Below are 24,796 nucleotides of genomic sequence, written 5' to 3' on the forward strand. Positions count from 1 at the left end.
TAAGATAAACAAACTTCAAAACTTAATACACACAAGGGAAAATTATGACAACGGACCTTACATAATATGCATATATATTTAGACTCTGTAAATCCCTGACAGTTCAAATCCTCACGTCTGGGATGAATGCCTGAGTAGGAATCGAACTAAGAGTTACTACTGGAACACCAAACTGCTAACCAGAGGGATGGACAAAATCGCCAGGACAACAGGAGCAAGGAAGCACCTCCAAGCAAAATAGAATAGCTGTTCAATTTTACCTGGCGATAGCCTCCCAACTTTCCTCCTAACACGAGCCAACAAAACACATCCCGAGGACAGCAGCAGGATGAAGGCAGAAGTAGCAGGTGAATCCAAAATCAGTACTGGGCCAGCGAAACGGTAAATGTTCCAGAAGGTTCCTCAACCGGAAACGCTATGACAGTAAGACTGGCGTTAAGGCAGCACAGCACACAAGAGCATTGATCTAACGTAATGTACCAGAGTCGCAAGGTGACTAAGATACCAGCAGACTGTCTGAGAAGTGCATCCAAAACCGTAAACAATACATTTGCAAAAGGTCGTCCTCCAGTAATCCAAAATAAAGCTGCTCTGGGGAATGGTCTGACAAGGAGTTTTCAAAGCCTGAACTTATCTTAGACCATAAACGTTCCCAGTGGGGGTCTTACGAACTGTCCATATGGCTCAAAACTAAATTAGAAAACAATCGTTAGAACGATAGTTCACAGATATAAACAAGGAAGGAGGAGGTGCTCAACAACACCAAAACATTACGTTAATGAACCCATTATATCTTGCAAAAGAAACTTATGGAAACAAGGCTGATTTAAACCAATAAAAAAAAATAAAACAAAAATTACGTTAATGTAATACTTATGAAAACTCTTACCAAATAAGGAACCTTCAGAGCTAGTAATGCTTCTACTGGGTCCTTGTCCAGAGCTAATGATACTAACAGCTGAAGTAACCATTACAGTATAGTGAGAGTTTCACTCTAAAAATACCCAGTGACATGGGTGTTAGTTGTACAACCAAGACAGCCAACAAACTAAAAAATAATACCTGCCTGAGAAGAAGGTACACTCCTAAATACAATTAGTACCTTCATACTCCACATAACTTTAAAATAAACCAGAATTTTAGGAAAGGAAGAAGGGCACAGGAAGGACTTTTGAATTCAAGATAATATATTCCCTGCAGCAAGCAAAGGAACTTGAGTTCAACAATTTTTGTAAACTATTTCAACATCTTTCAGATAATGTGAGGCAAATACTGAAATGCATGTCCACTGAGTGACATTTAGTACATCAACTTTTACCTTAAAGGCAGATGTTCACCCCTAAATTAACATGAGCTTTAATTAATTTTTAATTATGTAAGACACTGCATTCTTTGATACACAGTCCCTGTTACCTAATGCCCTGGTGTATAAATTTTTACACAGTCCCAAACAGCTTTAGTCTTTTCTAGATGAGCCTTTGGAGCTCCAACAAGACATAACAAAGCTTCACTTTTGTCCTCTAGATCCATGAGATTAGAGAGTCAAATAGATCCATATAATGCTCTGCACTGAAAATCATTCTTGGACCTAAACAAGGGTAAAAAGTTAGGACAGCAAAATATTACATCTTTCTTGCTGACCATAATTTCACCCCTTTGGCAGTAGCAAGAAAGTAGTGCTGTAAAAAGTTAGCCAAAGGCTCAAAAGGCAAAAGCATTAAATACTACATGTACATTCCAAGCTAGAGACTTGTTGCTAGACTTAGGGACCTCAATTTCAAAGTATCTGACCACCTAACAAAGATCCTTATCATAAGGCCCATGATTCTTATCATAGGACAGGTTCATGATTACTTGTCTGAAAACCCAGGATAACATTGACCTGTAACCGTTAATGGTAGGGTGGTCACCTTGGAAAGTACTCCCTTCACAAGGTCTGTCTCTGTGCCCAGTTTTTCTCCTTACAGGTTTTTAGACAGGAATATTTTGTCAGGTCTCTCTTTATTTGAAAAGGGGGCTGTCATTGTGTCTGCCAAAGTGTTTTCTTAATACAAACCTATTCAGGTTCAATTCCAAAATGCTCTTACGGTGGCCACTTACATTATTTTCATTACATTCGAGGACCTTACTAATGTTCAGGGTGGAATTCTCCCTAGTTTTCAACGTCTCTGTTTTGTCTTTTGCATAAGAATGATATTTATTTCTCTGTTATTAGGGACCGATCCAATTTTCAAAGGAAAAATCTATTTCTGACCATGTCCTAACACCCGTTTTTCATTCTCTCCCTCCCATGGTAAACATCATTCTAGTGGGGTGGGTGCTAACATGGCCCACTAGTGTTCTTGTGTTCATAGGATGGGCAGGTTGGGACATGAATCTTTACAGGGTTGATTGTGACAATCTCACCCTTTAGGATAACATTGACCTGGGGTAGTAACCCCAGCTTTACATTTGCTTTTCTCTGGTATCTAGCAACGGAATTGGAAATAAGTGCTGAATGGATTAACGGGCCCTCCCCAGAAATAGATTTTTCCTTTGTCAAAATCCTTTTACTATAACAGTTACACTATCTGAAAAACTTAATGTTATTTACAGGGGTTCAGGTATAGGAAATCCCTCTAAAATTACACCTAAACCAATATCCTGACCACTGATGATACAGCTGGATAACTGACAGTCTCCTTTATTTTTGTTAAGCCTTTCACTCTGACCAGTCAGTTCAGTCTCCAGTTGGTCAGCTGAAGCAAGTGGAGGTTTTGATGAAATTTCAAACATAAAGTTGTTTTTGTAGATCTTTCTTGTTGGGCAAGTACCTAGGAAAATCCGATAGAAGTGTTAACAGATCTGGAAATCACACCCTTTGTGGCCATTAGAGAGCTACTAGAATCATCCTGCAATTCTGAGTATGGAAGAATTCCAATATTTGCACAATTCTTTGAAGAAAATGTGGTTAAATGAGAAAAACCATTAAGGGCCAGGCATAGAAAAAGTATCATGAAATGTTCCAATAGCAGTAGCTTTCAGTGAAACATGACAGGGAGAGTTGGATGAAATAGGCTAGTCAAAAATAGCAAAACTGACACTGAATAATGCAAGAGAAAGAAGCACAACTGTTCTTCTTTCTTACCTATGCAGAAACAACTGAGGAAGCATGCACACCATTCATATCCTTTTCAGTTGTTAAAACATTAGTCTGAGCATCTTTGTGTGCACAAACAACAAAAGTTCAAATATGTTTATTACTGTACTCCTTAATCAACAAATTGGCAAGTGAAGCATGCTTCTAACCTTCTAACCACAAACATGTTCAACATAACTGGAGCTAGGCACAAAACTTCTGATTAATCAAGAGAAGGCAACAAAGTTTACTTATCAGTTCTCAATGTTATATTTAGGTTCACAGTACTTTATTTTTAATTTTACCAGATTTTTTTGTTTGGTGGTTGTTTCATCCCAAGCTCTTCCCCTTGAGTAGTTAAGCTGGACTGAGGTGAAAAAAGATGTAAGAGGGGGAGCATCCCCTCCTTGGCTGCTCCTCTCATAAGTCTACACCAGAAACATTTAGTTCTGTGCATGCAGCAGGTCTTGTGGAATCTACCAAGCCATTGGAGGGCTCCCTCACATTCAACCTTGAAAGGGAACATGAACAGTTGGTGTAGTGACATATTAACCATATCTGATGTAATTTTCTCAAGGATCTCTACATCTATAGTTAAAATTACTTAACTCTAGGGGATTCAGAAGGAAGAGCCTGATTGGTAGAAGCAGAAGGGATACGATCAGGAAAGGTGGACTATGGTGGCGGGTTAACCAACATAGCATCCTCAATTAAGTAAGCTATCCTCAACTACATTAACATTAGTATTCTTCTTTTCTCAAATTCTGTTTTCTCTCACTATCTGGACTCAATTTCTTTTTATGGCTAATCAAAACAATTTTTTCCATATCCAAACCTTCACTCTCCTTACATCCATTTTCTAAATCACAAGTCTGGCCTATACAATCCTCACAGTGGGTGTTGTCATCATACTTTAACTTTGACAGTCTATTAGAGCAATCCTTTACTTCACAAATCCTAATTGAACTCTCAGATCATGGCACTGTCACTAACAACAGCAATTCAACAGGAGACCAAATATTGGTACCAGTCTGAGAAGAGAACCTCACAACACAATGATGGCACAGTAAAGAATGACTAGAAAATCAGAAACTCACTCAAGTTACCTGCAAGTGAGTAGGCAGAAAATGGAAAGCCTACCAACCCAACCAGATATATCAGTGTGCGAAATTCTTTGTTTGCTGTATCAGTAAAATTATAAGTTTGGTAAATTTGATTGAAATAATCCTTATTACAAGTATGACATTTCTATGATAAAATATAGTTTTATATATACTTACCAACCAATGACATAGCTGCTAGCTTTCTGCATGGCAGTCTAACAAAATTCAAATTTTCATGGTGGCGCTACTATCGCTTGTGTAGGTGACGGGGTCCCACCCACATTTGGGACTGATAGGTACAACTCAGTAGAGAGCTTCATTTCATTTGATGCCCAATGTCCATTGAGGGGAGGAGGGCGGGCTCCAATTTACTGTATGTAATTGCTTGGTAAGTGCTGTATATATAAAACTATTTTATCGTAAAAATGTCATTTTTGTATAAGTGACTTACAAAGTAATTACATAGCTGATTCCACATTGAAAGGAGGTGGAAATCATAGACATATTCTAATCCAAAACATATAATGACTTTGAACTAGGAAGGTTGCTAGCATTGGGTCAATGCTTTTTGTACCTTACCTGGTACAAGAGCTGCTTCAGGCTGGTACTGCCTCTGGTCGGCGCTCATCTTAACCTGTACAGGATGTGGCAGTATGGCCAAGAATTGCCTCTACTTCATTGGGGTCTTTGCAGGCCATGGAAGTTCACTGATAGTTGACAAAGATTAAAGAAGAGTGCCCATGCCCTGGGTGACAACCAGAATAAAAAACAACACTCACCTACACCAGAATAAAAACCCACACCCCAACCATTAAAAAGTGGAGGGTACTCTGGGTACAATGTACCCCCAGGCTTCCCTTGAACTCAACACCTAACATCAAGGTGAGAGGAAAGCAGAAGGACAGAAAGCCCCCTATGCTTCCTTTCCCAACACCATGCCAGCCACAGATAAAGGATCCAAAGTACAACAAGTATCAAACATAGTATCCATGTCTTTAAGATAATGCAAAACAAAAACCGATCTACACTTCCACAATCTTGATTGTATAATCTTCTCAAGAGACATGCTTTGTTGAGAAGCCAGAGATGTTGCGACAGCCTGACCCTCATGAGTTTTGACCTTAAGGGAAGGTAAAACATCTTCTTGAACTTGAGAATGTGCTTATGTAATCAAACTTCCAAGGAAAACAGAAAGAGCATTCTTTGACAGAGGACGTGAAGGGTTCTTCATTGTGCACCAAAGCTTGTCTGAAGGTCCTCTGGTCTTTTCTGTCCTCTGAAGATAGTACTTCAAGGCTCTCACAGGACAAAGAAGTCTCTCCTCTTCCTCTGGGCCGAGGATGTCTGTTAAGCTCTTAATAACGAACGAGCAAGGCTATGGCTTGGAAACTTCCTCATTCTTGGCGAGGAAACCAAGAGAGAGAGAGCATACTGCATTTCCATTTGAAAAGCCTACCTCTTGTTGAAGGCTTGCAGCTCACTTATGCCTTCTTAGTGAGATTCTTAAAGGAGGTTGAGCTGAGAGGTTTGAAAGTTGAGCTAGTGAGCCATTTCAGAACAACGTCCCAAGTTCCAGGAGACAAATCCAGGCTTTTCTAATTTGGAGGTTTCGAAGGATCTGATGAGGTCTTGGTTGGATGACAGATCCAGGTCCCTATGCTTAACACCGAAGAAAGCATTGACCTGTACCCCTTGATAGTAGGAGGAGACAACTTAATGTTGGTCCTCTGGAAAAGTAAAGAGTCAGCTAATTGGCTTATAGAGGTTTCATAAGATGAGACGTTATTATGGCGGCAACATCCTCTGAAAACTAACCACTTGGATTGGTAAAGCCTGCTAGAAGAAGATTTTCTGCACCTAGCAATAGCTTCTGCAGCTTGCCTCAAAAAGCAGACAATCCTTGATGGAACCTGAGGAAGTGGGGCTGTTTGAGCAGTGACTGCTTTTGTGGCAAGAGTCTTGTGAACTCCACTAACATTCACAACAGATCCCGAAACCATTCCTTCCTGGGCCAGAATGGAGCGATGAGGGTCACTGAGACGTTCTGGTGAGAGGAGAACTTGTTGACCACCTCCCTGATCAACCAAAAAGGTGGAAAAGTGTAGACATCCATGCCTGTCCAGTCTAACAGCATGGCATCTGTCGCCCATGCGAGAGGGTCCGGGACTGGGGAGCAAAAGAGATGCAGATGATGATTTCTTGATGCTGTGAAGAGGTCCACAGCTGGTTTGCCCCAAGTTTCCATAGATTGTCATATATGAGGGAGTCCCGTTTCCACTCCGTCGGCAAAACCTGATTGCAATGACTCAATTCATCTGCAAGGACATTCATTTTTCCCTGAACGAAGCAAGTGATAATCACCTGGTACTGCTCCTTCCAGAGAAGGAGGTCTTTTGCCGTCTCATAGAGAGTGAAGGAATGGGTGCCCCCTTGTTTGTGGACATTAAACAGCACTGTGGTGTTGTTCGCATAAACTGCTACTACTTTGCCGGAAACTAGAGAGAAGGCCTGGAGACCCAGATGAATGGCCTTTAGTTCCTTCACATTGATGTGGAGACCTCTCTGATCTACTGACCACATCCCTGAGATCTTCTGACTCTGTAGAAGGGTTCCCCAACCTAGATCTGAAGCTTTGGAGTAAAATTCTAGGTTGGGGTGCAAAGGTAGAAGAGCTTCTCCTCTCGAAGTCTTGCTATGGACAACCACCATCGAAGGTCCATCTTGATCACTGAGGAGATGGGGAAAATGAAGGCGTCAGGTTGGGTTTCCTGCTCCAGCACGCTTTCAGATAAAACTGAAGAGGCCTCATGTGAAGCCTGCCCAACTTCATGAACGGTTCTACTAAGGCTAAGGTCCCCTGCAGACTCATCCACTGAACTGGTGAGCAAGTCCTGAGGTCTAGGAACTCCTGGACAGCCTGGAGACAGGAGTCAATTCATTTGGAAGAAAGGAAAACCCGAAAAGTCTGAGAGTCTAGAATCATCCCTAAATAGGGAATCTTCTGGGTCAGAACTAATTGCGACCTCTGAAAGTTGACCAAAATGCCCAACTCCTGCATCAGGCGAAGAGTCTTGTTTAAGTCCTCTGCGCACTTCTCCTCTGAAGGAGGGTGGAGCAGCCAATTGTTGAGATAGAGACAAATTTTGAGGTTGAGAAGGTGAAGCCACTTCCCAACAGGAGCAAGGATCCGAGTGAACACTTGTGGGGCTGTGGACAGGCTGAAGCACAAGGCTTGAAACTGGAGAACTTTGCCCCAAAACACAAAACGCAGGAACTTTCTTGAATCTGGATGTATCGGGACATGGAAATAAGTGTCCTGCATGTCCAGAGTGACCATCCAGTTGCCCTGATGGAGAGAGGACATGACAGAGTGGTTGGTCTCCAAATGAAATTTGGTTTTCAGCACGAAACGGTTGAGGGCACTGACATCCAGAACTGGTCTCCAACCCCCTGATGACTTCAGAATAGGATGTAAAAAAACAGTATTTTTCCATTTTTTTCCGAATTTTTCTGGTACTTTTATAATTTCTTGTATTATTTGTATCTCAGAGTTGCCTGCTAAAGAATGAATTCTTTAAGGTTAAATTGTTTACATTAATTAATAATTTCAACAATTGACATATCAGGCTTATAAATTGATAACACTGTACAGTGTCCATTATCCTAAATTATGTATCTGTTACATAAGTAAACTTATTGCAATGATAATTCCTAAGAAATTAATACAGTATTACCAAACATGTAGCACAAGTATGTTAAGCAAATTATATAAGTATCTGTGAGGAGAGGGAGTGAGAGAAAGATACAGCCTGACAGGTATTAGACATGTACAGACTGTGTACTACACAGCCACTCCTATAAAAGTTGCCATGTACTGCTGGATATTGTAAGTGGTGTATTGTGCAGTAGTAAATAAATATTATTTAAAGCTTTGTTTTAGAAAGTACATTAGACTTGGTGTTACGAATTATGATAACAAAATCATTTTCTAATTAAGAAAATAATAAAAAAAAGAAATAAATTTATTTGATCTATTGCCTTTGGCATCTTTGGCTTCACCTACTTGCAGTAAGGGAACAGAGTTAGTAGTAAGTTGGCAATAAGAACTAAGCATGAGGAGGGCAAAACCCCTTAGTGAAGTGTGGAAACACAGTACAAGACCTGAGTGAGGTATATAAATCCAGCACTAATCTGTTTACATGCTTCTTTCATACTATGTATGCCCTGTCTGTTTTACAAATATTATCTACAACAGATTAATGAAAGTAGTTTTGAACTTTAATGTACTGTACTGTATTTTATTTTCATGAGTTGTCTAAATGTTATTTTGAACATGCCAACTACAATGGACTAATGATGTACAGTATGTATATAAACATACCTGTTGATGGTATAGGCCTATAGAAGAACCTGTAATATTCTATTATGTGAATTTTAACTAAGTTTTTGTTTATTTAACACACAAACAGCTTGTTTTCCCATTATTTACAGATTTTTTACAAGAAACAAGAAAAAAACGTTTTTTTTATCTTGGTTTTGGTTTTTTCCACCATTTACATCACAACTTCAGAACCACGAAGAGACAGTTGTAGAATCCCTCCGAGTCAAGATCCAAAACCTCCTCTACTGCCCCTTTGCAGAAAACGGACTCAACTTCTTGAGAAAGGGCAGTAAACTTCTCGGAGTGAGCCGAGTACACAGTCAAGCTGATCGGCGACTTTGATTTGGGAGGCTTCTCTTGGAAAGGGGTGGAAAATCCTTCCCTCAACAATTGGACTACCCAAGGTTCTGCCCCTCTGCGGCTCCATTCCTCCCAAAAGAGGTGCAGCCTTGCTCCGACCGGGGCACAAAGGACTGTGTTCTCATTTCTTAGCAGCTGGTTTAAGTAACGACTTCTTGATCGATCTAGAAGGGGGGCGCAGATTGGCCCAAGGCCGAGGTTGAGGTCTAGGTATTCCTCCTTGAAAGGGCTGAGCATTTCACCTAATCTGTCATTGTAACAATGCATATACCAGATAATCATCATAATATCAATCTGAAGTCAGGCAACAATGCTACTGGCCTCATGATATTTCTGAATAATGATGGGCCAAAGAAAATTCAGGACAGAAAGCATTGCATTAGAAGTGTGTAACAGGCAACTGCCACCTCATTCCTACTTGCAGCAGCTTACCCATCCCAGGAGCCACATTGGTAATACCAGTAAACAAAGTAAGCTTTGTACTCATATGAAAACATTTTATTTCAATTAAGAATTTTGGTAAAATTGTTACAAAATATTGCAGAAAAAGTAATGAGGTACCTCGCTCCACCCTTCACTGAACCCATCAACACTAGCCTTGAAATTGACCTTTACACTGATCTTGAAGATACTGTCAATGAACATGAGAAAGGACTCGGTGTACTTGGCTACATAACAAACTTTATAGACAAGGTAATTACCATCATTGCCACCATTAAGAATTATGATGAATAACTATACATATAAGAATTGCACACTTAAAAATCAAAATATTTTAATCCACATAACTAAGCATAAGAGCTCCAGGCAAATTTACAAAAATTCTTTATACAGTATTCCTATTAAGGAGAACTACTTTTATTCAACAACTTACTTGGTAAGCATCATCTAAATTTCAATGACAATTTGCACATTATCATTAACGTAAATTTCCTCCCCTACATTAAACTGAAGTAAGGAGGAACTTTTAAAGAATGTTACAAGGATAAGTCAGCATGTCTTTTGAAAGAGTAATTCATTCATGATCTTTTTGGCAAATTCATGACCAGTTTGCCTTGATATTATTTATGGCAGAATAAAAAAAAAACTCTTAAAAAAACTTGTTATTTTTCAGGTGCTGCATATTGGTTTAAAGGTTATGGACATAAACACAAGATCATCTAAAGTCCAGGGCAAAATATTTGAAGCATTTCAAGTTTTATCAAACCGTCTCGATCATCTTGAACAAAAGGTAAATTGCTGTATTTTATTCACTATGTAGGCTTTAAATAAAAATTGTATTACCTAAGCTGATATATAAAGTAGTATACATTAATGGATTCAGTGTCACCAAATCATTATGTTTTCCCTTTCTTCTCTCTTACACTTTTATTTATCCACATTTGTCTATCAGTTTATAAGCCTTCATACTCATAAAAATACAGTATTTCACAGCATGTCATAATTTTTGTGAAGGCATTCTTATGTGTTGTAATTGTTTTTAATAGCAAATATTATCAGCAGGTTTGCAGAAAAGCTAGTTTGGAAAAACCAATTCTGACACAAATGACTCACATTTGAACCATAAAGATATTTAATGTCACTTCTAATTCTACATGTGCTTGTTTCTTTTGCCTGAAATAAGGTAATTGTAATTTAGACCATTGCCAGATAACACACATAAGCTCTTTTTTCACAAGAATATTTCAATTCAATCCCTCAGTGTCACTTCTTCCACTCCAAGAACTTGTATGTGCAACATGCATTTAAGAGCATCAACTGCCATTTTTTACACTATCAAGTATCAGACACATTTTTATTCCTTCTATTGTTAAATTATAGACCAATCTCTGAGATGTATTACTGATGTTGATGGTAAGAAATTTAAATGAGGCTGTAATAACACTGTAAAGTCCCATGCACTATTTGCCTTAGAGTTTACAATTTGTTTAGTTTTCATTGTGGTATCTCCATTGTTGTTTATATTTTTTAATTTACATTTTCATCTTCATATATGGGCATTCTATTCTGCAGAAGCTTGCTCTCTGGTTTGTTCCATATCAGTCTTTGCTTACTTTACTTTGTATAACATAACAAATAATACAGATGCAGTAGTCCCTGAGTTACAACTGGGTTAGGTTTTCAGCTATCAGATGTAAGTTGCAATGGTCACATAACTGGGAACTGTATATGATGTACTAACATTCTTTTCTTGATGCATAATTTTTTTTATATAATGATGGGTGAGGCTTATAACAGCTCATCAACATTCTGTCCAGTCTGAGATCAAAAATGAAATTTTTATAATGAAATTAAGTTTTATATATACTTACCAAGTACAGTAATTACTTTTAATAATATTTAATGTTATTTAATTTACATATAAAAGCTTGAAAACTTATAAATTACACAAAAAATTAAACAAAATCACACCAAACAAAATAAAATGACTGCATAGCTACTTTATTCTAGTTAAGCTTTCTTGTATGAACTTATCTCAGTTGAAGGGGGAAAAAAAATGAAACAACACCTCACATTATTCTGCATACCTGTCAAGGATGTAAGCTACCTACACTGTAGGCCATAAAACCTTGCAAGAACTGGTCTAACTTTTCCATCCAAGTTGGGAAGAAAAAACTAAAAATTTCCTATTCAGTGGCTGGCAGTGTCAGAAAAAAAGATGTACAAACTTCACCCAGAGGTGTATATTAAAGAAGAGAAGAAAGGTAAACAGAGCACTATTCATGCGTTGTTCAATGCAAGCTAAGCTTTGAAAAACAAGTACAGGCAGTCCCCAGATTATGTTGGGGGCTCCGTTCCTACACCCTGACACAAGACAAAAAATGACATAACCCAAGACATCATCAAAAATCATAAGAAAACCTTACTTTTAATCCTTTGGGTGTCTTGAAAACTATGTAGCCTGCATTCTGATCAATTGAGATTTTCATCAAAAAACCTCAAAATTTTGACAATTTTGCCGTTTTGGAGGCATAATAAAGCACCAGTCTTCCATCGGACTAGCGATGTAAACCAGGAGCATGTGCTGTAACCTGGGAAATAATTTTTGTAAATACTGTATATTTGAAGAGCGATGTAACCTCACAACAGCGTAAGCCGAGCCCAACGTAACCTGGAAACTGTCTGTACAGTAATGTTGTTTGGTTTACAAATTTCCTCTTATCAACGTAACATCAAATTAGAAGATGGGTCTTTTAGTTGTGCAGTGAGAGATATGCACATATTGTAGGCACACAAAACTTTGATACTATAAGGTATTTATTCCTAATATAATTACAGTACTATTTTACAGTGCTTTATTTACAGTATCTGGTAGTTTTTACTTGTCCATCATGTTTTATACATCATTACTAAGTTTACTTTTCCAATTTTTGCTTAAATATCCAAGAAATTTTTTATCTTAGGTTTGATGCAAGTGAGTTGCAAAAACCAATGAAAAAATGACCAATTAATTCATCATTTGATATTAATTCAGCATCAAACGCAGAAAATAAATATTTCCTTAAAGTAAATTTACTACTTAATAAAAGAAGCCTCTACAAACATATGCAGTGAAAATAAGTGATAGGCACAGTCACTTATGAGAATCATAAAATCATATAAGAAGGAATCTGTATACTATAATCACAACATTTGTATACTGTATTTCAAACAGGTTGGCGATGTGAAGGTCTCACTAAAAAGATTAGCTAATGAGTTAAGGGATGTGATTCATTGGGAGCTTGCCCTTGACACCCTAGAAGAATATGCAAGAGCCATCAACACCATGTATGATCGTTTCATATTATATCAAGGGATGGAAGAAAAGGTTTGTTATATGTATTCCCATTCTCCATCAACTAATGCAGTTTTTTAATAGTGCTAGCTTTTATGCAATTAAACATGTAATGGAAAAAATCTGTAAACTAATTCCTACTTTGTATATACATACTCTAAATCCATAAATCACATAAAAAATCACACCTGGATTCCAGTACAATATGTAGGTATTTCATCAAGGCCTCAAAAAGGGGCTAAAATTAATTTTGTTATTATTATTATAATGCTCAACTACTGATTAAGATTAATTTTTTGCAGGTTGAAAATCAAACAATACTGGAATTTGTCAAGCAAGTAGTTTCTCATGACAGATACTCAGTTTCAACACTTATGGGTGACCTTTACAGCATGGCAGTGCCCTCTTCATCAATGTCATCTAACAGGGTAAAGAATGTGGAACCTTTGAACACCCCCGCTAAATGAAAAAATCTTATCTTTTATCACTGAAAGTTTTACAGTACTTTGAAAGACATACAGTATAGTACAGTTACTATACTGTATTATAATCTTATATGAAGACATTAAATTAAAAGCAAAATCTGGACAACTCAATATAAAAGCTCATTGTAATGCATAACTTCACTGGATACTTAGCTTAGCCTAACTAGTTCTAACCGAACCTTACCAAACCTGCGCTTCAGTATCCTGGGTCTTCTTTTTCATAGCATCATCCAGAGGGTAGTTACCTGTTCTTTAAGGGTCTATGTTGGGTTAGGTTAGGTTGGGTATTTAACCCAACCTAGCCTAGCCTAAACTAATCGTAGCCTAACCTGTCCCAATCTGCACCTCAATAACCTGGATCTTCTTAATACTGAAAGCCTCAGGGTTCAAGGATAGGCTTTCCGTAGTGTTGTCCAGGAATGGTACCATGGTAGTTCCTTAGTCAACAAGAGGGGGATGGTTAGTATCCTAACATCTCCTCTATTGACAGTGCTGGTGCCTGGGTTTGCAGTAGCATACTCAGCACAGTGGTCAACCAGACACATTCCAGGATGATGGATGTATGACAGACAAGTTCGGTCACTAGGGTCAGTGTTAACGACAATTGGTCTTGACACCTCGACATTTCTAAGAATTGTTCGATCTAGGAAGACATTCAATTACTCCTTCAATCTCAACACTCCGAAGATGTTACTATTCGGCTCTGTCCCTACGGACCATGGGCATAACAGCCATTAACCATGCCAGATTGAAAATATCGCTTCTCGTCCGATCAGCAAAGTTACCAATGATTGGGTCAGGTCGGTACTTGGATAGGTGACCCCCTGGAGCACCGGATTCTGTTGACATCTAGGAGACGTCTTTTGCATCCATGGTCAGAAACGCTGGGACCAGTCAGTACTAGGATAAGTGGCCTCCTAGAACTTCAGATGCTGTTGGCACCTAAGAGATATCTTTCGCATCCATGATTCAAGTCTTGGGTTTACAATTTCCTGTCGTTTTGCCTGATTCATCGGGAGATCAATAACACCTCCAAACTAAATTCCAACAGCTTGTTCTTGGTTCCTACTCAGTCAGCAAGTGGTGTGTAGGAGCTCCATTTCTTTTGACTTGATGTAGTTTCAGCAAATGCCACATATAAGTTAGGTATTGTTCGTAAGGCTTCTTATATTTATTATGACAGTGATAAAATCAGTGCAGCCTATTTTAGGTAATTTGTACTATTCTTCTTGAATTCAATAAATTTTTAACAGTTTATCTATTTATTAGTTTTTGTCTTTTTTAATAAGTAGGATCTCTTCTTTCTGTATTTCCCTTTACTTCCTCTTACTTCTTCCTAATGAACACCATATTCTTTGGAAGCTTGAATTTCAAGTCATGGACCCTGTGGGCTTGTTCCATATAATAGGTTTCATCTACTGAATAATAATAATAATAATAATAATAATAATAATAATGTGTAAAAATAAAGGTTAAGAAATTTATCATTAAAAATGCAAAACAAAATAAAATGTAATGTTACCATAGCAGTCAAGTATTAAAACAAGTTGCATCATCCTACCCTGAGCAAACAGATAATGAAGGTAATACCATATATGAAAAATTATACATCATAAAACATTCTTACAAAAGGTAAAATAGTAATGATGTCAATGCTATAAAATGACTACATAAAAAACTAGAAGATTCCCAAAATGAACTTCAACAAATAGTGTAGGAGACAAGAAACAAACCAAACAACAAAAATACAAAATGAATGAAGTGACTGTCACTAAAAATGGTCAAAGTGAACCTTCAAAAATTTATTTTCTTACGTAAAAAACATGACCATTCACTGCTTCACAATAAAGGCTGCAAGCTAAGTGTCAAGAAGATTCAAAGACCACATTATTATAAGTACTGGGTTTGTATAGAAAAAGCAATTTTGAAAATAACCCAAATGGCAGTTATGCAATTCCAGATAAAGTAGCAAGTAATAGCAAGTAAAAGGTGGTATGAAAGCATTTCAGTATCAACAAAGCACCATATTACTTCACTATTCTTTTTAAAGATGTGATCATTTAATCTGAATATCATTTTGTTTTAAAAATGAAAAACTATTAAGTACCAAAAATATGGTACACCATTTGGCAAGGTAACTGAAACTGAGGTACTTTGATGGAAAAACAAATGATCCCATCTTGGCTGGTTTTCTTATTAAAAGAGAAAATATGTTGATTTCTGTATATCAAGGAAATACCAGTTGACAGTACTGTATGTTTCAAATTAAGATTTTTTGAAGATGAAAGCCCAGAAATTTGTACTTACAGGATGTTACATGGAGACTGAGAACTTACTAAAGGTTAATTTTTAGCTGTGCACCTCATTACAGTATTCCGTTTAACATTTTATGTATTTCTTCCTGGAACTGTGACTAATTCAACTTTGTTTTTAAGGATTTTTTACAAAAGACTTCAAATAACAAAAATCACAATTTTGAGAAAGTTAAAATCATGACCAATACACAAGAAAGAATCAAAAGAAGAAAACGAGATGATATTCTTCAAACCAGCTTTAGATCAAGTGTGTTCAAAATACTGCAGGATGTAATGAAAGTAAGTACTGTAAAGTTATGTACTGATCTGAGAGAGAGAGAGAGAGAGAGAGAGAGAGAGAGAGAGAGAGAGAGAGAAATATTTATTTTATTCAGTTTCACCATACAGTATGGCAGCAAACTTTATATTAATTTAGCTAGGAGTAGAGATATGAAGGGCAACTAGTCATATTTACTAAAGGAGTCCCTGTCACATCAATTATGAACATACAGTAGTACATTGATGACCATATGTTAGAAGTTGAAATGAAATGTGCATAATGCTTCAAGCTCTTTTGTTAGTCAAATATTCATTATTAACTACTATTTCCACTTTTAGCCCAGGTTAATGAGTTTTCAGCATCTGAATGAGATTAAGATTCCCTTCTAAACAATACAAATATGTCAAATTTATCCAGTACAGTACAGTATTTCTTAAATCACAAGTATTGTTAGAAACTGAGAAGTATATCTCAATTTGCTTTGTTTCTATTTTCAGCAAACAAACCCTTGCAAGCTTGAGCAATCACCACAACTACTTATGAATGGACTGTATGTTCTACTAGCAATTACTCAAGCAAGGGGTTTTGTGATGTTGGAGTTTTCCTGGATGATTCTTAGATTACATAATAATGGTAGGCTGAGTACTGTAACTGTTTTTCTAGTATTACCCCATTACCAAACAAAACAACCACCTGTTAGTATTATCCCATTACCAAACAAAACAACCACCTGTTAGTATTATCCCATTACCAAACAAAACAACCACCTGTTATTTCAAGAAAGATAAATTGCAGGTTACCTAATTTTTATTATTTGTCTTTACTGCACATCAACATTACGAATGTATTTTAGTAGGAGACCTCCTGAGTCATGTTTTGTTCAAAGCAATTGCTGTATCGGCTGCAGTGACCTTCTACTGAACCTTTTCCTTGTTCTTAATGAGCTTCCTCTCTTCAGGAGAAAGGGAAAAAATTAGGTTGCCAGGGAACATTTAGGAGTGCAGTTTTCTTCTTATATAGTTACCCAGCAATAAAGCATGTGAGAACTCCTCTTACGAATGACAAGATCTATGCTTGTTGGAATGGTGGGTACTGTACCTGCATAAGAAAAGTGAAATATACACCTGAGATACCCTTTGGAGATCTCTTTTTTTCCACTGCCTCATCAAGGCAAGAGTCATATTAAGAAATAGGAAGGGTTCTGTGTAAGAGCCCTGCAGCCAACTACTGGAGTCCTGCAGCTGATTGCTGGAGCTCTGCAGCCAATACAGCTATCATTTCCAATAAAACATTACAAGTGTACATACTGAAGAATGTGATATCATAATAAAGTTAAAGTTTAATTATTTATAGTTCAGCTGTTGCACAAATTTTGCAGGTTTGGATTTAGTGGACCTGATTATTCATGGACTTTCCATTTATAACTAAATGGAATTTTTTTTACTTTTGTAGCCACTAATGAAACCTGAAGATGACTTGCATATGCTAAAAATGTATTGAAAACTAAGTAAGCTTAATAGGCCATAAATACGTAATAATGCATACAGTATACTTTTTGTTTGCTTTATCATTAAAATATAAACAAATCATAACAGGCAAAAATTTAGAAAAACATGCACATGCTTACAAAATGCAAACATCATCTACAGTTGAGAAGAATGCAGACAAAGTTAAAGATAATATAAGTCACTAGTGCCTAAACCCTGGCATTCTACATTACCATATTCAGTACTACAATATGTTTTTTTTTTTTTCTAGAATTTACTACCATAGTTCACACATTTATTTTAAACATTTTAAATATCAAGGTTGTGCATACTTCATAAACACAAAAGATGCAGACTACATAAGGCTGGACATGTAGAGAATACTGAAAAGCATCAACACTGTAATTAAAATATTTTTTTTTATTCTCTGTACTAACACAAATATTTGAAATTTTTAAAAGTTACAGTTCACTAAAAAACTGCAAATCTACCAGCAGCATCTTTGACCAAGCTCCCAGTCTTACATACATGATTGTCTAATGCAGTGATCAGTGGTTTTCACGGTTCTTGTACAGTATCTTATTTCAGAATGGTTCAGCAGATCTTGAATTCAAACATGAACTAAAAGCATAAAACTCCTACTGTTCTTCAAACTGCTTAGTCAAAAAATATGAAGACCGTACAAGAAAAGATCTTGCAAAACCTTCTCTTAAAGTTTTTTTTTTCAGGGAATTTCACAACTGAACAAGAAATGTCTGAATATCTGTATACAAAATATTCAGAGGACATTCTAAATGAAGCTCAGAAAGCCATGGCTGACACATCTAGAGATTTCTTTGCTTGTGATCCTCAAAAACATGTTGAGGGGATAACATTTATTCAGTTCAGAGAGTTTTTGCAGGTAATGTAATTTCAATCCATAATCTATCCACTTTTATCACCAATAAATCTCAGCTATGAATATATTTAAACAAAAATTCCTGACATGCTGTACTTGTTTTCCACGCAGTCAGCCACTGAAGCATTCAAACGAACTGCATTATACCTAATGACTTAAATTTTCAGTTTGAAAGACTTACTATCAAATCATATTTTTCCAGGGATACCTTGAAAATGAAGCAGATATGAATAGCTATGGAACTTGTAAACAAAACTGTGCTCATTATCAGCATGCCAGACACGAGACCTGTTACGAACCAGATACACAGCTATGTGGAAAGCAACCTAGATGCCAAGGGACTATAAGGGACTGCCAGTTTCATGAACCAGATGCATGGGTATGTTTATCAGAAAGCGAGCACAGAAGATATGATTACATTAGATATGAAAGTGGATCACAGTTTGGTTACAATGGAAAGTGCAATGGAACTGTCCTGAAAGTTGATTCCTGGTACAGATGGCTTCTTTACCACTGCAGTTATTGTCTTTGTATATGTGACAATGAAGATCTGCTGACTAGTGAACGGTACATCAGCCTTGCTGAAGTTATGAGTAACACAAATGACAACATGGTAAGTACTGGATATTTTTAAGCATCATTACATATTCTATAGTTTTAGTAGTCTTTCCAAAACTCTAAAGTCTTTATGGTTTATTAAAAAATCAAGAGATACCCCATAAAATATTTAATCAATATAGAACATTTCCTCCACAGGTAGTCACTGGAGTAAAGTTTGTTAAGATAAATAAGGTAATCCACTTGGTCATCCAGCAGGGCAAAGCCTTACCTAAAGGAGAAATTGATGCTTCTACAGTTCAGTGGATGGATGCTGCACCAATCGATGTAGATAGGTAGAAGCAACTTTTATCAGCTATGAAATTATCTAATAATGTTCTTTGATTCCTAAAATATTTTCCTCCTGTGAGAGGTATGCATATCACTTCATTCAGGTTTTGAGCATCTTTTTGCCCTTTAGCTTGGTACATTTATGCGCTTAAGTTGCTCATCCATCTGGCTCCAATATTTAAAAAAAAAACCTTAAAGAATGTTTTCTACACAGCAAAAAACCAACTGTACTTCTAAGTCAGTTTTTTGGTTTTGATATCCCCCTTCAAACCTGTAGATGCTTCAAGAAATAATTCCAAGTATTCATTTTTAATTTTTCACTTTGTTATTCAGAATTTATAAGTTGCATTTATTTCTATTTTGTAGCATTCTTATAAAAACCAATTCTTTAAAATATGATTAGCTTGTCCTACACACGTTACAAATTTTAGAAATTTCTTTACTGTTCTAAAATAAAGTATTCCTCAACAGTCCTATGTACAAGAAGAACATAAACTACAAGAGACTCTCTTATGATGAACGCAGTATTGACCTTGATCGTTTGGAAGGCCCTTCTAATCATGCAGTAACTGGTGTAAAGTTCCGTGCTCTGGAAACTCACATTAACCTGCAGGTAAGTTAGCAAAATCATCCAAATTCAAAAGAATAATTGATAATACTCAGCAAATTCTCAAGTGACCACATAGAAAGCAAAACCATATTCATCACTACAGTCTAATGAAGGGGAAAAAACAAGGATTTAATATTTACTACATAGTTGAATATCTTCAGACATTAACTAGCCATATAATTGCAGTAATAATTCTCTCTCAAAATTTGGCCTATCCACAGCCCTGAACTTTAACCTATGAAAAAACAGGACCTTAAAATGTACACACTCATCATGAAGTTACATTTTAATAAAGTTCACTGGGTTTTACATTACTGATCTTGGTTTTACATCACTTAACTAGCCTCAACACCTATCTTTCCTGTGGTCATGGGTTAATCAATAAAATCTCAAGAGCATTCTGCTGCAAATCTACCATTTTAAAGCCTAAAAGTCTATCCATAGTCACTGATGGCAAAGTATTATTCAGTTTTAACCTGAAGTGCCTTTAGTAATAATTTAGTGATGAGCAATAGAACCCCTGCCTTAGGGATGTTCATGACCAAACTCCCTGGAAATATGACTATATTCCTGGTATTGCCTTGAAACAAAATGTATTTGTAAATGAAGGAAATTATGTATCTGATGCCTATTCCGGCCATAATCCACGAGAAGATGGATCCAACAATCCAACCTACAAAATGTATCATCTGCATGAGATAAAAGGGAATGGATCTTAGTACCGGCAGCAATGAGAAACCAGCCAAATTATTATTGCCATGGCCAACAAGTCTGAAGATTTCTTTGTGACCTGGCAACTTACCAGTCAACAGTGCAACGAATTTCTTAATACTATAGTAGGGTGTTGGGGCTGGCTATAACTATAGTGACCATAATGCCTTATTCTCTATGATGCACTGGTCAAATGTTGCATATTATGGGAGATTTGAAACTTAACATACATTTTTCCCGAGCTCCAGGACAAATGTACCGGTCTCTCAAATAATACAGACAAGACAAAAGTAAGGATGAATATCCCAACAAATTAACACCTGCACAAAACAGTTTAATATCAAAAGTATGCAAAATATCTGCAGAAATCTTAAGTATAAAACAGTGAACCCAATGCAGATATTCATATAAATACAAGGAAGAGATGAAGACTTAGTTTGTTAAGTTTATAAATGGTCCATCCTAACATCAGAAGTATCACAGGCCAAAAAATGGACCTGGGTCCAGCCATTGTTAGACATAAATGCTACTCCACTCCCCAGGTGGTTTTTAACTGTCATTTTAGGTTAATCTCTGACCCCATAGGTTAATAGGCTTGGAAAATACGTTACTTAGTTGTCAGGTTGAAATATTTTTTATAACTAACAACCCAACCAAAAAACCAAACCAAACTCTAGTTCTCAAATATTTTTCTAGCTCTTGAAATCAAGTCTTTTCCAGTCTTAAATTTAACCAATACATCATTAACTAGTAATTATTGTAAACAAGCAAGATGTTGCAACCTAAAACCATTTTCATTACTTTTGTTACTTCAAATTAAATTTACTTGTATTTTCAATGTAGTGCTCTTTTTATTGCAGGTACATGTAACACCCATTGACTATGCAAGTGGCAAATTGCTACGTGCAAATAGTTACTGGATTCAAAATGACATCTTTCCTGAAGCCAGAAAAGAGATCAAATTGCAAGAACCAAGTGACCCAACTAAAGCCTCTCCCCCTAACAGAGAAACACTTGAGTCAAACTCATACGTTCAGTTTGGACCAACATCTAGAAGGTCTGATGTAGCTCAACTGACAGTGCCTTTCTTTGATGCCCAGGAAGTCTCCCTTTCATCTCCAGGCTGGCTTTCAGGGATTGACCTTTACCACAGAGGGCAGCCTGGTTCTGGCGGATTTATAGGACTTAAGCTAATAACCTTTAACTTGTCAGAACACATGTTAAATAAAAGAAAATAGCTATTCAACAGCACACCTTAAATAAGGAAAAAATGAACTAAAAGATTTACTAGATCAATTATTACTGAACTAAGCTGCATTCTAGTGGGAATGTGAAAATTTAGAAAAACTTTGTGAACAGAATGACAGAGAAAGATATGATAGAAACACTCTGAGTTTAAATAGGGAAATACTTATAATTTGTATTATGCTTACAGTCTGAATGCCTTTCAATAATTTGTATCATGTTTCCAATTGGAATTCTTTTTCATTAATCTGTATCATGCAGTTTCATTTTTTATTGGGTAACAGGCATATAAATCTCGTGTTCAACTTATTCTGGATTAAATCCTTTGGACAGGGTGTCCGAGTGTCTAGAAATGAATCTATGGTCTAGTTACACAATATAATTTATATTCAAGAACTTTTATCACATCCTTCTTTTAAAAAATAAAATTTCTTATTTTGTAGAGATGTGACTTAGCTACTTTTGTACTTAAAGACTAAAGTAAAGTCTTCTCAGGGTAACCTGATGATGCTCTTTTATTTCCTCCAATTTCAAATGTTCCTAATGTTTTTATTGACAATTTATTCAGCACCTGCTTTACCTTCAATACGGACCACACAAATTAAGAATGCAATTACTATTACATGAAGGGAGGCTAGGTGTGGAAAATAAATCCTCTCACCAATATTTACACCAGGCCTTTTAATGTTCAATAAGTTTTCTCAGCATTAAAAACCTCCTTCAAAAAATGTTCATACTTCATAAATCTAAAAATCATGGTGAGGTAGAATATACACATGCAGAATTTCAGACTACCACATTAAAGATGATTCTTTAGAAAATGAGATAGATCTTTCTCTCATTTTCCTTGTAACTTCAGAGCAAAATGGTTTCTCTGTCATTTGGCAGGGAGGGAAGACAAGAAATCCTTTTAAAGCAATGGCTTGTAACTATGAGGTGTTATAAATTTTAGGTAATTACAGTCCTATAATATAAATCTTTCCATTTTACTTATTTGTATATACAATAGAGCAGCTCTAGCAAAGAACTGAGTTAGCCAGGGAATAAAACTCTCAGCTCATTTAGCATTGCTTAAAAACCATTAGCAGGAACCTACTACTCATGATGTTACCATTATCCATAGCTTCCTAAGTAAAACAAAGCAGCTCTAGGCAAGAAAACAGTTGGAGGGGCTGAGAACAGGGCACTCCTAGCAAAATTACAGCACTGCATTTCATGAATATAAAATTTAGTCAAAATTTTGTATTTCCCTACAAAGTAAAAACCTTAGTTTAATGATGCTGAGTCGCTCTTTACATGGGAAGTGACATACAGCTTTTTTGTATTTTTGTCTGACTGGAATCCATACAATTGGTAATGAGAACCATAACTCCAAAAACCTTCATGGACTTCCAGTCTCTGGGACTGATATCCTACATATTGCAAACCAATAGTAGTTGAAAAGGTGACTTTTTAAAAAGAAAATGAACTGTAATGCTTACACAAATACAGTTAGGGATCCTATGTCCCACAGGGACTTCATACTGAAAATGATTAAGATTCTGACAAAATCCCCTTTACTCAATTTATCTTTCAAACCATGACATTTGCTACAGGTTGAAGCGTGGACATTATTGCTGTAGAGTTATGAGGCCTTGGCAGCCCTTCGATATTACTGTTTGATTCAATGTTGTAACAAGTTTTTTTTTCTTTTTTGTCAGGTTTCTCTGTACAGAGTCTGAAGTGAAATAACGTCTTTCCACTCTCTTCTGTACTTTATCTGAATTCTCATTTGGTTGAGGGCTTTACCTAGGCTTTTCTCCAGATTTTTTACAGCTTTTTCACTGGTATATGTTCTGCTGCTTCTGTACCTACTTTTCAGATTAACTGTTTTTGGCTTTCCATCTCAAGACCAAAATATCTTGATTTTTGAAACCTTTGTATTTTCAGACTATTTTCAAGCCTTTAGATACCTTAACTCTGAGCAGTTTCAACATATTTAGTACAGTCCCCTCAATGCAATAATCATGACTCTCACCTCTTTGTATTCACATCTCTTCAAAATATCAATTTTCTTTTCAGATGCCCATGTTTATACCTGCACAGTAAAATACTATATAAAGATGTACAAGCCTTGTAGATATGGCAGAGACTTTTGCTCTAACTACTACTGGGATATTCTTATTTATCAGTCCTCAAATTTCTTTTCACCTTACCTGGCCTGTTGGTACTTTTTTCCTTTTTTACTGACATCTTATTATCAGCTCCAAAATCCATTATACAGCAATACCATAAAGGTTCCACCCCCTACAGGATCTGCCCTTTCACTACAACACAGTCATCCTTCCTTACGTATTCACGTATCAAAGGTTAAAGTCCCTTACTCCATCTCAATTTTGAAACCTTATGCATTTCCTGTGATACTGTTGCATTCACCACTCAGTATTGCATTCAACTCTACCCTTCACTTTCCCAGCTTTATTTTTTCTTTGCTTCCTTTCTATTCACATTTGCTTTTGCTTATACAGTATAGTTGGTGAGATGAGATGCATTAAGGTGGGGATCTGCAGCACATGGATCCTGTATTCTTCCTTAAGCTACAGGATGAGTTGTAGCTCTTCAAAGATTTTTATCATCATCACTGCATCTGCAAAATTCTACCATTGTTATTGCCTCTGTGAAATTCTTCCACTCCTTTCTTTCCTGTGCTTTATTGTCCACCATTCTCCAGCCTCCCTTCTCACAGTTCTCATCCAAGTAGGTCTGGGTCTTCCAATTCTTCTGGTGCCCACAGAAGCTAAGATGACACTGTCAAGTACTATTCTTCAGGGGCTTGACATGCTTTCATGTTGAAAGATTTTCAGGAGTGACAAATTTCAAGGCCAAAATAAAAAATCACAAGTCTACTAAATTTAGCTCCTTTAACATTCTTCTTACTGTCGTTTTTCTTAAACCTCTTTCCTGTTTGCCCCCACTAAGTTCAGAAATCTGTGCTACAAATATAGGCTCTGCATGGTTGGTACATGAACTACATAATAATCTATGCAGAAGGTCTAGAACTCTCTCTCTCTCTCTCGTTAGTACACCATTATATGCATTTTGACAAGGCAAAGCAACATACAGTTACAAAGAAAGAGAGGAATATCAATTAGTGGCTTAAAACAGTTTAACCATACCAAGAG

General features: G+C 36.6%; 1 protein-coding gene across 1 annotated transcript in view; it reads left to right on the forward strand.

The window, feature by feature from the left end:
* The window catches only part of LOC136847679 (uncharacterized), an 89,243-nt gene extending 67,103 nt beyond the window's left edge, over nucleotides 1-22,140 (forward strand). The window contains exons 14-24 of the mRNA XM_067119475.1: nucleotides 9,507-9,655; nucleotides 10,077-10,193; nucleotides 12,618-12,770; nucleotides 13,040-13,165; nucleotides 15,658-15,816; nucleotides 16,294-16,429; nucleotides 18,012-18,184; nucleotides 18,384-18,794; nucleotides 18,938-19,074; nucleotides 19,541-19,682; nucleotides 21,251-22,140. Coding sequence (XP_066975576.1) covers nucleotides 9,507-9,655; nucleotides 10,077-10,193; nucleotides 12,618-12,770; nucleotides 13,040-13,165; nucleotides 15,658-15,816; nucleotides 16,294-16,429; nucleotides 18,012-18,184; nucleotides 18,384-18,794; nucleotides 18,938-19,074; nucleotides 19,541-19,682; nucleotides 21,251-21,628 — 2,081 coding nt within the window. The 3' untranslated portion in view covers nucleotides 21,629-22,140. The remainder of the gene's footprint in view (nucleotides 1-9,506; nucleotides 9,656-10,076; nucleotides 10,194-12,617; nucleotides 12,771-13,039; nucleotides 13,166-15,657; nucleotides 15,817-16,293; nucleotides 16,430-18,011; nucleotides 18,185-18,383; nucleotides 18,795-18,937; nucleotides 19,075-19,540; nucleotides 19,683-21,250) is intronic.
* Nucleotides 22,141-24,796: the final 2,656 nt, after the last annotated feature.

This window comes from Macrobrachium rosenbergii, chromosome 17, assembly GCF_040412425.1.
Source record: "Macrobrachium rosenbergii isolate ZJJX-2024 chromosome 17, ASM4041242v1, whole genome shotgun sequence".
NCBI classification, from domain to species: domain Eukaryota; kingdom Metazoa; phylum Arthropoda; class Malacostraca; order Decapoda; family Palaemonidae; genus Macrobrachium; species Macrobrachium rosenbergii.